We start from the raw sequence: 17,481 nt of genomic DNA, 5'->3' as shown, positions 1-17,481 counted from the left end.
TACACACGGAATCCGTCGAGGGAAGCTCAAATATCCGACCCTGCAGCGCCGCGGATGCCAGCTCCCGGCACCAACACCCGCGGCGGCCTCGACGGCCCCGCCGCACGGGGCGGACCCACCTGGGTCTGGCAGCGCCGCGCACCCACGGCGGCGGGCGCTGCTGGAGCCCCTCGGGGCAGCCCCGCCGGGCCGGGCGGGCGGCGGCCAAACACGGGCACGGGGGCGAGGGCGGCGCGGCGGGTGCCCGTCCCCCGGGGGCGGGCGTGCCTACCTCGGATTTCCACACGACGTAGGCGGCGGGGCGAGGCTCGGGCGGCGAGGGTTGCCCCTTCCTTTGCTGCAGCCAGCGCCGGGGCGAGGAGAAGATGCTGTTGGCGGGGCTGGCGGTGCCGCTCAGCGCCAGGGCCGAGGGGGTGCGCGCCAGGAAGGGCAGCTCGCAGCCGGGACTCCGCTTCCCGCGGAGGCTCTCCTCGTCAAAGAGAGCACTGCCCGGCGGCGAGCGCTCCAGTGGGGTGCAGGGGGTGGAGAAGGAGGCGCCGTGGGGCGGCGGGGCGCCCCGCGGACCGCGGCGCTCCCCCAGGGGGCTGCCGGCGGCCCGCGCCCGCGGCGTCCGCCCCGCGCCCTCGCCGTCCTCCCGGCCGCCGCCGATGATGGCGGGGTCCAGGCTGCGCGTCTGGCGGAGCCTCCGCTTGGAGAGGCTCTTGGCGGCGGCGGGGGCGGCGGCGGCCGGGGAGGAGCAGGAGAAGACGCTGCTCAGCAGGCTCTGCGCCGACATCGCGGCGGGCGCTGCCCCGGGCACGGCGGGGCGGCCGGGGGTCCTGCCTGGGCTCTCGCTGGCTCTGCCTCCAGCCCCCGCCAGGGCGGCGCGGAGCGGCCCTCGGGGCGTCCCCCTCGGCCGGGCTCAGCCCCCGGCAGCGCGGCCCGACGGCGGCACCGCGGGGCTCATGGCGGCGTCCGGCGCTGGGGCTGCTCCGGGGCTGCCGCCGGCGCGGTCACTTTGCTGGGAGGGAGAGGGAGGGAAAAAAAAAAAAAAAGTTACGAGAGAAAAGGGGAGGGAAAACGGCAGCAGCGGAGCTTTTATCTGGGCTCGCCGCAGGCTGCCAGAGTCACTCCCCCCTCGGCCGCGATGCGCAGGGAGTCGCGGGCCGCCCCCCACACACACACAGCCGGTCGGGTCCGGCGGTGGCGGAGCCCGTCCGCCTCCCCTCACGGGGCGGCAAGAGCCGCTCCCGGTGTCGCCCGCACCTCGCTGTGCCGCGGGACGCCCCCGTCGGGGGCGCGGGGGAGGCAGCCCCGCCGGACTGCGCGGGCACCGGCGCTGCGGGCCCCGGGCGCTGCCGCCCTGGGACGGTGCAGTTGCGTTTTGGGGACGGATCGAGCAGCGGCGGACAGCTGTTCTCCGGAACGATCGCTCCCGAGCCCTGCACCGCGTCCCACTCCGGCCCCGCTGCTGCTTATGGAACCCCCGTCCGCCCCACCTGTGTAGGGCAGAGATGATATCTCCAGAAAAAACTTCCAGCATCAAACAGGATACTCACATTGTGCAGCACACGGGACAGGGTCTTCAACGGAGCTCGATTTGTAGCTGTGTTCTGGCCCACGTCTCTCTTCGATCCTCTGAAACGCCTCCTTTGAGGGTGCATGGACGTGAGCCCCACGGGCAGCATGGGTCACCGAGACCTGTAACTCTTCTGCTGAGTACCTCACTGCCACAGAAAAGGAAAAAGTGGGACCAGTGAAGCTAAACCTCCTCAGGACAAGTAACTGAACTTGTTTATCTTCCATTGAGACTTTGTTGCCACTGCAAGCATAGGCAAGGAAACATCTACCAGAGGCACAGAACAAACTTGGGGAAAGCAAAATTGTAAAGAAAGGCAAAAGCAGAATGCACAGAGAGGGACAATACCAGGCAGCTCCATGAAGGCAGCCAGCTCCTTCTCACCTGGAGTGAAGGAAGCAGCCCCTCAGCTGCAGAATCTGGCTCCTGCCGCTGCTCCTAGCTGGGAATATTAACAGTCCTCCTCCCCTCACTGGGGGAGTTCAGCAGCGATGTTTGTCAGATTTTTTTCCTGGATCTCCAACACCATCATTTACTCTGTGTTTAAACTTTATTAAGTAACCTTTAGCTTCATGGGTGGGTTTGGTTCTGTTGCTATTGCATCAGTGAATGCTACAGCCACTACATTTTTCGAGTTGGAAAGCAAAACACACAGCACCAAATCCTGTTTTTTTCCTGACATATACTTTTATTTATGGAGTAAGTGGAAGATGCCCAAGGATAACCCCTGTGAAGTGGCAAACCTCTCCCATCTCAGATGAACTCACAGTTAGACTGCTGATTCCATGGGGCCTAAGCATCCTTCTTTTGACTTGAAAACCCACCAGCTCCACAAACCCCCAGTCTCCCAAAAACTGTTGCAGGCAGCTCTTAGAAAATCTGCCTAGAAAAAGACTGGTTATTTTGAAGAAAAAAAAAAGTGCTTTAGCATGACACAAGGGTTATTTTCTCCTTATGCTGCATTTTCTCCTTAAACCCTAGTGCAGGGTTGTATTGTTCTCTTTGTGGTCCTGGAGCCAATGCAGGTAAATGCTCTATGGCAGCACTTTCCGGTTTCATCAATAGAGTAGGCAGTTCTCTCCTCTGAGGCTTTCTTTAAGGTTCATGAACAGCAACAGCACACAAGTACATCCACTTTCAAAGGGAGGTGTTCTGCTTTTAGGTAATGTTTACAAATGAGATTTCTTTTTTCTTGGTCTGCAAAGTAGCTTTTCCCTCTTATTTTCATAAACTGTCCTATTGCCTAATTCCAAGTTCCTCCACAGCTAAGGTTGCAGCTGTTTCTGTTTAGAGCTTCATTTCATTTTGCCTCTTCATTAATGCCTTCAATAAGGTCTCATGCTTGAGACTAAAAAGAAGGTCTGAAGCATAAGACAATCTGCATTTGTTTTTGCAGTTCTGAGCCTATTCTAGCAATTTAGTTGAGAGACACATCTGCAATACAAATATACGTACATTCGGCTCCAAGTATTTGCTCTTTTTGTCCTGTACAATCATCATGGGAACATAAAGGGACAGGAAGACATGAGGAAAAAGCCATAGAGGGAAATTCAGAGCTGTAAGGAACTCATCACATGAGGAGTAGAGAGGACAATCACATTTGCCTCCAAGATTCACCAGCAGCAGTTCCCTGAAGCAGGGAGGTGCCCTGCCCACTTTGAAGGGCTGACACTCCTGGGCACAGCCGGTTGCCAGCAGGCAAACCCCCAAGTTTCCAATTCAGAGCCTTACACGCTGCGCACACAGCCTGTGAAAGGAGACTGAAACGATCAGATAAGTGCATTGTTAGGGGCATACGTCACAAGTAGCAGCTCTAAATGAAGTGGAGGCAAAGCATTCTTATTTCCACCTGCTCAGCCCAGGTATTACTTACTGCCCAGCTGGTTTTCTTCATAAAAGCCTCCATGAAAAATTATAGTTTTCATGAGACAGAGAGGATCACAGCTGCAATTCAAAGAGTAAATGCAGCATATGCATAGAGATGCTCCATGTAGTCAACTTCACTGCTGCTCTTAGCTGCTGTCTGCATCTTTCAGGGGTAATAGCAATAAAAAGCACTTACTGATTATTTTTGAAGTTTCTGTTCATTATCACTATGAACTGCATTATTGTGAGACCTGGCATCACCATCCTGAAATAGGCTTGAGCTCTTAGTGGGCATGGTACAGGCACAGGACAAAAACACAGCCCTAATTCCCAAATTTTACTGATAACTTCCAGCCACAAGATACTGTCTGGGCAGCCAAATCTGCAGAGGATTAGTGAGATAATACTAGTTGATCTGATGCTGCTAGCCCTTCCTTTCTGAGGCAAAACACTGGAACAGGCTGCCCAAGGAAGTGGTGGAGGCACTGTCCCTGGAGGTATTTAAAAAACCTGTAGAACTGGCACAAAATGATTTCTATTTATGCCTTCATTGCCTCGACCTTCACCAACAAAGTCTCCCAGCCCTTTGTGCCTCAAGGTGAAAAAACCTCTAAATAGGGGGAAAGGACCATGTCATGGATCTTTTCTTGAAGAGTTACAGACAAATGAAGTCTTAGGAACCAGCGGGGATGAATCTGAGGAGGCTCAAGTAGCTGGATAATGTCACTGGAAGGCCACTTTTTATATTTGAAAGGCCATCAAAATTTGGAGAAGTACCTAATGGCTTGGAAAAGGCTAAAAGTTGCACCTGTCTTCAAAAAGAGCAAGGACTACCTAAGCTGCTAAAGGTTGGTGGCTTCACTTCAGGAAAATCACAAAAGCAAGTTCTCTTGGAAGAGAACTCGTGGGCACATGGAGGAGAAAAATGTGACTGGAAAGACTCAGCAAGGATTTACCAAGGGTAATCATCAATACTGGAACAGGTTATGTGATCCCTATCACTGATAGTTTTCAAGATCTAACTGAAAAAGGCACTAAGCAATCTTGTCTCAGTTTAGTTTTTGCCCTTCTGTGACCAGGAGGTTGGAGTTTAGACCTCTTGAGGTTCCCTCCAACTTGAATCACTTTCTGGTTCTAAACAAATACTAATTTTGAAGCAAAGTCAAGAAAATCTTAACCTTCAGAAAATTTTCAGAGACTTTGTGTAAATGGCTATCACCTGACTTTATAAAAAGATGTTACATGGTTAAGTTTTAGAGAAACTATGGTCTTATTGTTATTTTAACGTCTGGTTTTATTAATGCCCCATTAAACTAAAATTGGAAGGAGTGACTGTCACCTGTTATTGGTTGAATTTTAATTTTTTTTTTTATCAAAATGAGAGTGTATTCATCTCAAGAATGAAAAAAAGTCTGGTTTGTTCAGACTTCTGAAAAATCCCTGAAAATAAAGGTGATTTGGAAAATAGTAACTTTTTGCTACTCTAATTATTTATTTAGAATTTATTAAGCATTAAAAAAAATCCAAAGCCACTCTTTTACCTTACTTTTTTTTTTTCTTACAGAAGAATTTCTGTTTGACATTCCTGGGATTTGATTTTTTTTGGTCGAAAAGGATTTCATCTAAAATGTATCTCTTCCAGTCTTTCTGTGAAAATGAAAGAACTGTTATATTTTTTTACAGAACTTTTGTCTTTGTTGCAGTGCAATTGATCTATAAACATTTTAGCACAGGACTCAAGGCTGCTCCTCCAGGGGAGTGCTACAGAAGTGTTTGTGGAAGCAGCTGTGGAGTGGGATGCATAAGTCCACAGAAGGAGCCAGCACCCAGCTTTTACTCCAGTGAGGTTCAACCTTCACCCAGCTGGTGACCTACTCAGTGCTTAGCTAGGAAAGCTGAATCTTTTTTGGGGTGAGAGTACTCAAAAAAAAATTTTAAAAAATACCATTTTCTGTAAAGAGAAAAAGAGGCTTATTTATGATGGAAGGGAGAAGCAATGTAATGGCTTTACTCCTCAAAACATTTCCTAATCTGAAGCAATAATAATGACATCGGGGCGCCTACTATATATCCTTACAGAAGTTATATATACAGCATGCCAATCTAATATATAGCATATCGTATATATAACTAAATGTGCTGTACATATTTGTAAATGTGTGTGTATATACATATGTATGTATAGAGCATGCACATATATACACTGGGATTGGGGATCATTTTTTGAGAGAGAGGCAGAGTATTCCGCTCTCTGCGCTCCCCTCCGGGCATTCCAGCGCCGCCCGGACAATCCCCTGGAACGTCCCGGGGATCGCTGAACCGCGGGGGGCGGGACCGGGGCCGGCCAGGGGCGGGGACTCGGCTCTGGCCCCGCCCCGCGGCCCCGCCCCCGCCGCGCGCGCCGCCCGCAGCCGCCGTGCCGATGCCACGTGGGAGGCGGCGGAGCCGCCGCCGCCGCCGGGCCGGAGTCGCGGCCCCGCTAACGCTGGGGACGGCGCTCGCCGGCCGCCGCGAGGAGGGGAGGTCGCGGAGCCCCCGGGACCGCACCGGGATCGCCGAGACCCGATGGGTGCTCGGCGCGGTGGCGCCCGGCTCGCGGCTCGGCCTCCCGGGCCTAGAGGCGCTGGCGGCGGCGGCCGGGCCTAGGGGCGGCTCTCCGCCCTGGGCGGCGCCCTCGCTGCTGCAGGTGCCGGCGGCGGCCCAGCCGGCCCCGCGGCGGGACGGCAGCGACCTGCCCGCCGGCGCGCCCGCCGCCCTGGCCGTGCTGCGGCTTCAGCCCGGCGCCGAGGGCTCGGCGCGGGCGGCGGCAGCGGCGGCGGCCGGGGCCGCGCCGCGCCTGCGGACCGTCTACGTGAACCCGCGCTGGCTGGAGCGCCAGGCCGCGCTGGGGGCGGCGGCGGCGGCGGCGGCGGCCGCCAGCCCCTGCGCCGAGGCGGCAGCGGCGAGCGGCGCGGCCGGGGCTCCGGCTCCGGCTCCGGCCCCGGCCCCGGCCCCGGCCCCAGCCCCAGCCCCTGCTCCGGCCCCGGCTCCGGCAGCGGCGGCGGGGCAGGGCGAGGCCGAGGCGGCGGCCACCCCCTACGTAGGGTTGCGGCGGCCGCTGGGCTACAAGTTGGCCAAGGCCACGAAGGAGCGGATCTGGCGGGGGGAGTTCATTGACCTCTTTTCCTTGCTCCACACAGAGCTGGCCCCCGAGCACGGCCCGCGCCCGGGGGACACGCTGGACCAGTGGGTCTCGGCCTTCCTGGTGTACGCCAGCGTGCTGTGCGAGAAGCACCCGGCGCGCTGCGGAGCCATGTTCAAGTACCTGGACACCATCCGCAAGCTGCACGCCACCTACGGGGGCACCTCGTGGATGAACTACGATGAGGATTTCCGGCGGCGGGCGGCCAAGAACCCCTCGCTGCCCTGGGGCGACGTCGACTTGGACCTGTGGATGAAGTGGATGGCGCCCCTCAAGTCGCTTGTCCCCAGACGCCTGCGTACTGACAGCGAGACACAGGCCTCGCCGGCCCAGCCGCCACCGCCGGGCCAGAGCCCCAAGCAGGAGGAGAAAAGCCAGGTGTGATGGGCCAATGGCCGCGTGTTTCTCTGCTCTGCTGGCTGGGCATGGTGCTCCCTCGGATGGGAAGAGGAGAAAGGGGCAGTTGGGGTGCCCTTGTCTTGGTCGGCAGCTCTCGTCTCATGGCACTGACCCTTTGCTCGTGTTGACCTTAGGGACACGGTATCACGGGTGCCCAGCTGGCCACCGTGAGAGGTGTGCACGCGGATGGATGCTCTGAGCAAATGTTTGAGCATTTTTTGCTCCACTCACCAGAAAATAGGAACCCCATCAATTCCTTCTTCTGGTGTATTTTTGCATTTTCCTGAAGACATTAGAAGAAAGATTTTCTGTGGTTTTGTTCTTTTCTTCCGAGTTGTCTTTAAAAATCAACTTTCTCAGCAATACAGTTACCTGTATGTAAGGCAAAGAGTACACTCTTCTGTTACTATGGGAGCATGTGGGCAGTTGCAGACAGTATGGGATGGCAAAAAATTGATATGAATAAAGATAAACTTCAATAAGAATGGCCACAGTGTGCAAATTCACCACGGTTTGAAGATTAAACCTGTTTTGGGGCTCACTAGATTTAATCCACAAGTTAGAGCCTGTTTTGTGGGAAAAGATGAGTGTGATTAGGAGAAGCAGGCAGGATTTTGTGTACTTTGTTTGCTTTCAGTACAGGCATCACTATATGCATTGGTATAATCTGTGGTGCGTGCAGGCAGGTCTGCCCTTTCTCCTACCTGAGGCATGGTGCTGAGCTCCACAGCCACAGCGGGCTGCCTGTCTGTATGAGGGGTTGTGCTGCTTCTCTTACACCAGTGACTGCAGTCTGCCAAATCCCCAGCACAGAAAATTCAGCTGAATGCTGAGCTTCATGCCAGCTGAATGGTGACAGAGAGATTCTGTTATAATGGCTATGTTTATTTCTAATCAACTATTTTTTACAATTGTAGAAAGAACCTTTGCTTTCCAGAAGAATTTTTGTTGCTTTATCAGATGCTGTGCTTGTCTGATTGCCAGCACAGGGGGACTAAGTTCTTTGCTTTGACTCATGTTAGCCTGGTGCCTTTTCAAGGCATCTGAAAGTGCTTGGTGTATCACAGCAAGTCTTGCCTTTGGTACATATCAAAAGTAACTTCTCTAGGCCAACCTGTGACAAAGAAAGGGAGCAAACACCACGCAGTAAGATAGATAAAGCCAGGCCTGCTGGCCTTGCACCTTCTGTGGTTGATGCTCTGTGTTCTGCAGCTTTTTCTGATATGTCTGTTTACATTTCTCCATTCTCAAGGTGAACAGCTCAGTTCTTGTTTTCCTACAGATCTTATGTGAGCACCAGATGGGCAATGGCTTATAGCTTTCATCTCATGTGAGACTGGACCTTCAGCTTGTCATGTTAACCACTCTTGTAACTTCTTCCACAGCAGCTGGTCTGTCAGTGCTGAGCTTTGCTGGGTTTTCTGCTGAGGCACCAGGGGTCCCAATCCCCTTTGATTTCATGGAAACTTCCTAGTTGATTTTTATGAGTGGCATTGTTGTTTCTTTTCCCCCAGAAAGTGTAAAGAAAAAAATAAACATGTTTATTTTAACTCTTACAAAATATCAAAAGTTTAATGTTTGTAAAATGAGTAGTACTTTAGCAGCACAATGAAAAAGTAAAACTTGGGCAATTAATTGTTATGGTTTCAGCCACCTTTCTGTTACTAGAGCAGTTTTTAATTGGTAGCATATAGTCTCTTATAATGGTTTAAAAATGTTCTTAAATGAAATGATGGTTTAGGCAGCTGTCGAATGTAGATGAGGCCTAGGATAAAGCATGAATTTGTCATTGGCATGGTCATAGCAAGGAAATATTTTCTTGGAGGTGACTTATGTGTTTCCCCATATCTCCCCAGTTTGTTGCAAGCTCTCTTTTTGTTGTGTAAAACTACTTCAGCACAATAAGATGTGACATCACACTTGGGCAAAAGAACTGGAGAAATAAAATGGGAGAGAATAGCCTTTTATGGCCTCAAGACTTTGGACAGAACCTAAGCTTTTCAACATTCACACTGTCAAGAGGAAGAGGAGGTGTTTTACAAAAACCTTTTTTACCAGGCTGTTATTTTGAAATTATTTTCTTTTTGTAGTTTCGAGGGATAGTGTTAGGCAGCCTGACTGGATTTCATTCCCCCTTTTAGTCCAAGACTCCTTGAATTTCAGTATCATTTAATTTAGTGCCTGTATCTCTAATTCTGCATTTCCACAGAGGGTTAAACAGTAAAAATTAAGTCAAAGTGTAGAAAGCATTGTGTCTGAGCACAGCTGTCCTTTCTAAGGCACTGGTGAAGAGCTGTAACTTTGCATTACGTGGAAAGAATAAAGTGAGAAATCCTAGTTGTAGTTTGAGTGCGATAATTGGTGTGTGTGTGTAGGATAGGTGAGAGTCATTCCTGCAAATTTATGTCTGTGTGTATAACTTCAGACAACTCTCTTTTTTTCCCCAGACTCCATGAAAACAGAAGACCAGTTGGGATGGGAGTCAGACTAAGTGGGTGAGTTTATTTATAAAACTGAATAACTTTGGATCTTAAATATTTGCAGATTTGTTAAATACAGAATTTCTTATTGGTGCCAACAGCCTGACTCCGTTGGTGTTTAAGTGGAGCTCTGGTATTCTAGTGCATTCTTTTACCTCTGCTTCTGTTGCGTTGCAAGCTGTGCTAGAGAAGACGTAGGAAATTCATTTTACCAATCAGCAATTGTAACAATGGACTACAAACCTGCAGAGCAAGCCAGTTTGCTGGAAAACAGGAATTCCTGCAGCGCAGCACTTGTCACAGACTATCCAAAGAGGGCAAAGATTCAGGAAGGTGAATAAATTGAACGCTGGTTGAATGAGGTCAGGAACACTCTCCCGGAGGAGAATCCTGCCCTAAAATACTACTTTGAAAGTAAAAGCCAATTTAATGCGCAGATTAAACCTTCTCATTTGACCAAACTTGTGTGCAATCCTGGATCTTTGCAGATCACAACCGGACACTTCAAAACCCTATGTATTATATTTGTTTAAAAAAATAAATCATAACTTGTCTTGTTACAGCTGTTACTTTTGCCATTTCATTGAGAGTATCTGCAACATAAATGTGTATTTGACTCAGAAAAGTATCATACACTTGGGATAATAACTCAGGTTGTCAACAGAATTATTCTGTTAGGCTCAGTATCCTCTTTCCATTGTTCTGCATTAACCATTACTGTCATTGTCAGATAGCCCAATTGTGCATTACAAAATTCTTCATCAATTATAATGATTGACCTAAGTTATAATTTTGTTTTTATCCTAGTAGATTACTTAAAATCCTGACCATCAGACTAGACCTTTGTAGTCTGGTGTTCATGAAAATCTTTTTCACTGATTCACAGTTTTCATTCTGCATCTCAGCATGTTGTTTTTTTCTCCTTTATCCTTGCATACTAAGGGGTATGGTCAAGGTAATACTATGATCCAGTAATGCGCATGATGGTAAGGGTATGCCTTTAGTTGTTTCAGGAGAAAGCTGCCCTTATGTCCTCTCCCTTTCTCAATATTTCCAATAATATGCATAACATAAAGTGTTTGTAAATTGATATCAAACTGTTTGTGACTTCACCTAAATAAATTTTTATATTTAAATGCTATTCTTAATCTTACCGGGTTTTTTCCTCCCTTGTTCTTGTATTGCCACTTCGCTTTTGTATTCGCTTTTTTTATCAGCTGACTTTTTACACAATTTCTGGTTTTCAGTTATTAAAACACAACTGAATTTTAATTAACAAGTGAAAATAAATTAGCCTTTGGAATTTTCGTCCAATATTTTGCATAAAGACTTCATAATGTAGCTGTAGTTGTTGTAGCTTATTAATCTGCCAGTTTTTGAGACAATGATAGTACATATTGGGCCTTGAAAATGAAATAGCTTCTGTACTAAAATACTTAATGGTCTCCAAAACTGATCTAGGGAATGCTGAGATTCCTGCATTTGATACAGTAGAATATAGAGTACTTTTACACGTTACAAAAGTACTTTTTGTTTTCAAGAAGGGGCTTAAGCTCAATCATCTGATCACTCATGCTATTTTTCCCTTGTCCTCCTGTTTTAAGAAATCAGAACATGGTTACTCACTGGTCTGTGCTGTGTTTGTTACCATCATTGCTACATGAAACACATGGCTGCTCCATCACTGCAGGGATCTCTCCCTGAGCAAGTGCTGTAGTGTCAGGATTTGGGGAGAGGTCTGGGAAGAGGTGGATGTGGAGTGAGGAAGAGTGAACAAAAACTGGTCTCATCTGTCTCCCTGATGAATTATACAAGTGTGGGTCTTAACCTACAGACTCAAAGCAGCAAGTTTTATTTTTTGTGTCTGCTTTGAAAGCAGCATAGCCAGCTGGAGTCTAAAACATTTTCTAATGTTCTTTGCTGAGTCCTTCTGCCAAGAATGTTTTGGGTTTGTTTGTTACTCTCTGCAGCTTTCATACAGTCTGGTGCCCTTCCTGGCGCTGTCACCACCCAGTCTCCTGCTTGCTGCTAGTTCTGGGTTGGACCACCCCGACTTCCATATCTGCTGTAGAGAATTGCCAGAGCTCTACCTTGCTCTCCAGTGCCAGTGGCTGCTTTAAAGTCACTGCCTGCTTTCATAATGAAGTTGTGTTTCATGTCATTGGCAGTGATGTTTTTGCAACATGTGGGACCTCCTCCCCTCTTTGCTGTTTTTCTTCCTCACTCTGAGCCACTCTGTAATTTCACTGTGGTACTTGTGCATCCTTGCATTAGGGTTTATTGTTGCATGTGTGCTTTGCCTCTCATTACTGTGCTGTAAGATTCTGCAGGAAATTTCCTTCTAGACTAGATTCTCATTAAAATGTTGGACTTCAAGGCATTTCTTCAAATTTCAGCAGTTAGTTTACTGCGTGGATTTGCCTCTATCCTTGACACTGGGGATAACGCTTTAATTTAAAGTGCTGTGTGAGGATAGGGCACACACTTGGAGAGAGGTTTAGGATTGAACATGATTCTGTTCCTCTCAGAGTAACTGTGATCTGCAGTGGAAACCAGTCATACATAGAGAGTTATTTTTCTACAAATACTATTTCTTTAAGTGCTGTTTCATAGCATGGGGGGATGTCTTTGGTATAGTTGCAATTTCTTATGCTTTGCTCATAAGATTTTGAGCATTTGTTCAAAGGTGCTGCAAAGCTTTTCCCTACAACTGATGGAATTTCCAGTTGGGAATATTTGTGAAATGTGTGGGAATTTATTTGTATGGGAGGACCAGCAGCTTACAGAAAAACAGTTTTCTCTCAGTTAACTACAATTAAGGAGCATACTTTTGAGGAGTAATTTTGAATAAGTTTATTTCTAGGGATTTCTAGCAGGATAGCTTTTTTTCCCCACAGATATGCTTTTTCATGTGCTGGATTTATATGCATTGTTATTGCAAAGAACAAATCAAAACTAACACAGTGTGATTCTGTCAAAACACAGAACAAGTTGCAATGTAGGGATAAGACTAAAATGTGTAGTTCTTTCAGTAAGCTGACGTGCTTGGGGAGTTCAGAGTTGAGCTGCAGCAGAAGTAGAGTCAAATAATTGGGATTTCTAACTTCCACCGGTGTGCAGCAGTTCAGTTCGAGGTATTTAAAGCATCTGAAAAGACAAGGCTGTTACTACTCTTCTGGCCTTATTAGTACAATGATGTGTCTTTAAAGATAAGGTGATAGCAGAATGTTTTGTATGAGGTAGCTGTTGCATCTGCAGTTGAGCAAAATTGCTTCCAGTATCTGATGAGATCTTCTCAGTGTGACTTCCAATTTAAGCTTCAAACATTGCTTTCCCATCTTCTGCTGTCCTGAATCATTGTACCAACTTGGTTATCTTCTTTATAAAAATCTGGTGAGCACCGCAGACATCTGAGAGCAGTATCTGATCAGCCTCTCTGTATTTACAGAGCCTTTCACACGTGGGTAGTTCTGCCAGGTTGTGTAGTCTAGCATGAAGGAAGTCAGAGAGTGTCTAAGTGTGGCTGGGTGGAGAGCACACAGGAGGCTCCCCAGCTACCTGCAAAGCTTGTGTGGTTTGGACAAGCCAGTGGCATTGCCAGCATTCTTTTCTGTCCACTCCTCTGGTAAAATCAAACCCAAAAGCCCCAGAGGCTGTTGTAATGTAACCATTGAAGGAAGGGATGCAACTCAGTTCTAACAGCCTTGGTGTTGGTGGAGATGTTGCCTGGTGAAGTTACCAAACTTCTTTTCAGGTCATAGGCTTAACAGGGACTGCAACAATTGAAAGTGTCTGTGGGAGTGCTCCCACTCTGTGGGAGTGCTTTTTGGTATCTCTTCCTATAAAGAGATTACGTCTCTGAAAACTTGGCTGGAGAAACGATAAAGATCTTATTTTCCACTCTTGTTTTGGTACCAAGGTTTGGTTTTTACCCTGTCATGAAGTTTAGCATGCCTCAGCTCAACCCAGTAAAGGACACTTTATCCATAAAATCTAGGTCCAGGATTTTTTTTTTCTTCCCCTGGAAATTCTCATCAAAAACACTTGGCATTGGTGCAGTTTAGCAGTTTACTGGGCAATCAGCTAAAGAGCAGCAGAGACTTAAATAGCTGGAACGTGTTTACAATGTCTTACTATTTGTAAACTTGAAATAATTCAATAAGTACTTTTACCTTTTTTGGTGGTTGTAGCTCTTTCTTTACTTTGAAGAATACTTTATTTTCTGCAACATCTCAGTGCACTATTGCTGTGTCAGTATTTCCAAGGCAGCAGGGGAATGTTTACATAAAAACACCAAAGTGTTTTCTTTAAATTTTTTAATTGCAAACATTTGCGTCCATAAAATCCTTTGCACAAAACTTAGGTTGCTTGTTATTTATTCCGTTCATAGCTAAACCTGGATCATATTCAGTTTCCAGAATTTTTTTTTTAATTTTCTGAACCGTGCAATGTGAACATTTTATCTGAACCTACATCAGCAGGTGTAGAAGATTCCACCTGCCACTTCAAATGGCAGTTCTGACGATCTGAAGTCAGGAGTGGTTGTTTAAAACCAGCTACATTGCTTACATTGGCTGCAGTGTAAGTGCTTTTGATACAAGCACCATCTGCATTGCTGATACTCAGTGTCCATAAATGCCCTCTGTTAACCCCAAATATGAGGTTACATGAAGGTAGTGGGCAGTAAAGTGTGCCGATGTTGGTTGGTGGGGCTGCTTAGGTGATAACCTGAAAGGCAACATGGTGGCAGAGGACCTGGACTGTGTGTCCAGGAGTAGATGTTGCTGGCATAAACAGGGACAAGGCGTGTCCTTGAAATGTGTAACATGAGCTAAGGGTTCCAACCTCCTCTGCCTGAACTTCCCACCTTGCACTTGGGCATTCTGGCATGTGTCTTCCACCATACCTGCCTAGTCTCAGCTCCTGGGGTTTTTTTTCACTTTGTAACAGTGAAATGTCATTGATGGTGTGTGGAGCAAACAAATAGCACCAGGGCAGGCAGATGGTTCCCTGCTGTGTGCACCTCCCTGGGATGCTCGATGCAGTGCTAAGGGAAAAGATTCTTTTCCCCATCTTTTAGCTGTGGAATGATAATTACACAAGTACTTAACAGAGGTGCTGGGATTACAAATGTTAGCAAGTCCACACTGGCAATAATAAAGTAAGGTTGGTTTGAGGTGGGAAAATCTCTGAGGGTGCCTTTGCTCAGGGCATGCAGGTGTGTGTCTTGCTGCACTTGCTGTGACTGAGTGGACTTCAAACAATAGAGTCCTTGAATTGGGAGAAGCATTTTGTTTTCCTTGCCTGTGTCATTTTCCTTGTCCTTTCTCCCTCACCAGCACTCTCCCAAGTGGGGTATGTGACCTTGTTATTGAGCATTGGTGGATAACAGGGGAAATCTCACTACCATTACATGGGATTGCTGGGAGAAATGAGTGAGTTTACACCTGTAAGATCATGAAGTTTTTCCAGGAGCAGCACAAAAAATTTGGTGGTATTCAAAGGCAAAAATAGTGACTTTGAAGGTACCCAGTCTGTCAATTATTTTTCCACTGAGGAAAAGAGAATGCAGCTTTATGGCTTAGTGTGGCCAGTGGAAAAGCTTTGGGCAGAATATCTCAAGGGGGTTTGGTTGCAGAAAGTAAATTACACGTGCACCAGTATTGCTGCAAGTGCTCTGTGGGCCAATATGTGAGCAGAAAAAGGAGCCCTGGCCAGTGGGTGAAGCTGACCAGGCTGTCAGTGATGCTGATCCACCAAGCTTGAGGGCATTTCATGGAACTGATTACAGAACTATGGAGCCCAAGGAGGGACCTTAAAGGACCACTCTTCTTCTTGTGCCTTAGCATGCTTTAAAAAAACCCCAAAACAACAGAAAACCACACAGCCACAAAGTACTTTCATTGTAAGAATGAAATACAGTTGCAAATACTTTCCAAGGACAGTGAGTGACACCTGATATGTATCCTACCATGCATTTTCTGTTTTAAACATTTTGATTACCTGCAAATGAAATGGAGTAAAATTGAATCTTTCAGTGTTAGAAAACAATACAATTTACCTGTGTGTTACGACAGGTATGTCTGTATTAACACATAGGTAAATTGTATGTGTTAAGACAAAATGTTCTTTAGTTTTGTTAGCAAGCATTTAAAAGCATGTTTGATTTGTTTGGGGTTTTTTATCAGTGCTCCAGGCATTGAAAACAAACCCTTAGCAGGTTGCAACGCTGTTGCACTGCTGAGAACAGCACAAGTTGTTCACAGGCCTGTGTTGCACAGAGGTGTAAATAATCTCAGTTGTTCAGCATCAGAGGGGGAGGAATGGATGGGCACATCCTTTACCTGCCTCTTGCATGAGGAAGCTGTTTATGCAGGGTGCTTTCCCAAATGGAGAAGCTGAGAAGGAGACCTTGGGTCACCTGCTTCCCCACGGGTTCACTGCATCAGAGCTGCTGGGCTGGGATAAACTGTACCTTTTTGTTTCTCTTGATCTCCCCAGCCCACAGTCCCTGAAAGAGCAGTTTCTGCAGAGCATGGAAACAAAGAAACTTTCCTTTTGTGTTACTTTCCCCCCTCTCCCTGCTCCAATTGTTCTGCAGCTTCAGTCTTGACACCGTGTTCTCTGAAGGTCCTTCCTGCAAGTGCTGTAACTGAGAAACAGAAACGGCTGAGACGTTTACTGTTGAATTTCAGAAAAGTGCAATGCTACTTAGCTTTGCTAAGTCTGGGAATTGTTTCTTATAGCCTGGTTAATATCTCCCAGTGGTAGAGGATCAGAAAAGGTAAACCTACTTATTGCTGTGGCTTGTGTTGTCCAGGAGAGTACCACAGCATGCCCTGTACATTGAATAGCATGAGCATGGGAAAATTTGGCTGTGGTAGGAGGTAAAGATTACTCAACAGATATGTTCTGGTAAGATGGCTTACTCCGTGGCTTAACCTAGCAAGCCACAGGAAAGTAAAACATGTCTTAATTCTCTTTCAAAATGCACAACTTAATTTCTTGAGACGATGTTGTTGCCTTGAGTGTGTGTGCCTTTTTGATGTAGTGTTTTAAAAGTGATGATGCAAGTGATGGGCCCTGTCAAGCAAGAACTGAAAGCTTTGAAATGTTTGCTGTAGATGCTTCATCTGTGAGTGTGCTCTGCTCAAGACTACTGGTAATTAAATTAACTGATGTATTCATATTTTAATGCCTGTGAAGTTGCGCCACAGGTTTACAGTGTCATTATTGATTAATTATTTTATGCACAGCAGTCAAAGGACCTAATCTTCTGATTTGTCATCTCCCTTCCTCCACCCCCTCCCTCCTGTTTTCCCTGTTTCCCCCATCCCAGTCTGTGGGAGAGATGCCAGTGTGAAAAGGGAGCACCTCAGACATCGAGGTGAAGGCTGGACTGACTTAGGGAGCTTCAGAGAGTGCCATTTATCTGATGTTCTCCTCTCTGTTGCTGCACCTTGAAAACAGGCTGGGCTAGAGGCAAAGAGCCAGCAGCACCCGAGTGGGTCAGTGAGGAGGAGTGAGCCCTTTGAGATAGGTAAGGATGGGAAACTTGCCAATATTTAATAACTTTCACCTATGGTGTCCATTCTAAGGATTTGGTGAAGTAGGAAATGCACCCACCCCACACACTAGTACTTACACAGAGCTCCAGAAAAGGGGTGAAGTTTGGGGCTGGCTTTAGATTCCCTGCTTTCCCTCCTTGTCTCTTTGCCATGCTTGCTGCAGAGGCTTTGGCAGGAGGAAGAGGTCAGTTTACCACCCGTGTTCCTTGTGACACCCAGCTTGTGGAGTTCCAGGTGATGCTGGAGCAGTTGGTGCTGCTGGGAGAGGTGGGTGAGCTGTGGCTGAAGGCTGGTGGGAGCAGTACAGGAAATCACATTGTGCTATGCCAAGGCTGCACAGCTGCCTGAGCTCATCATGCTCTAGGAGCTCATGGTGGAAGCAGAAATTTAGTTGATGTCTAGAAAAGATGAGTTTGGCAAATTTGTATG

General features: G+C 47.4%; 2 protein-coding genes across 3 annotated transcripts in view; one reads left to right on the top strand and one right to left on the bottom strand.

Moving 5' to 3' along the window:
- ARHGAP6 (Rho GTPase activating protein 6) overlaps window positions 1-955 on the bottom strand; it is a 317,190-nt gene extending 316,235 nt beyond the window's left edge. Inside the window, exon 1 of the mRNA XM_054627666.2 lies at window positions 272-955. Within this exon, the coding sequence (XP_054483641.2) occupies window positions 272-775 (504 nt within the window). The 5' untranslated portion in view covers window positions 776-955. The remainder of the gene's footprint in view (window positions 1-271) is intronic.
- A 4,858-nt stretch (window positions 956-5,813) lies between these two features.
- LOC143693115 (uncharacterized) lies at window positions 5,814-10,625 on the top strand. Of its 2 annotated transcripts, none has more exons than XR_013180607.1 (3): window positions 5,814-7,378; window positions 9,452-9,499; window positions 9,586-10,625. XR_013180607.1 is itself a non-coding variant. In XM_077173153.1 (3 exons), exons 1-2 carry the CDS (start codon window positions 5,847-5,849, stop codon window positions 9,458-9,460), a joined length of 1,146 nt encoding a protein of 381 aa, XP_077029268.1. In that variant the 5' UTR covers window positions 5,814-5,846; the 3' UTR covers window positions 9,461-9,499; window positions 9,586-10,625. The 2 variants fall into 2 exon arrangements, 1 of the variants encoding a protein (XP_077029268.1); XM_077173153.1 differs by having other exon boundaries at window positions 5,814-6,983.
- The last annotated feature ends 6,856 nt before the right edge of the window (window positions 10,626-17,481 follow it).

Source organism: Agelaius phoeniceus, chromosome 2, assembly GCF_051311805.1.
Source record: "Agelaius phoeniceus isolate bAgePho1 chromosome 2, bAgePho1.hap1, whole genome shotgun sequence".
Taxonomy (NCBI): domain Eukaryota; kingdom Metazoa; phylum Chordata; class Aves; order Passeriformes; family Icteridae; genus Agelaius; species Agelaius phoeniceus.
Note: the sequence above shows the minus strand (reverse complement) of the source record. Positions and strands in the feature narration are given on the sequence as shown.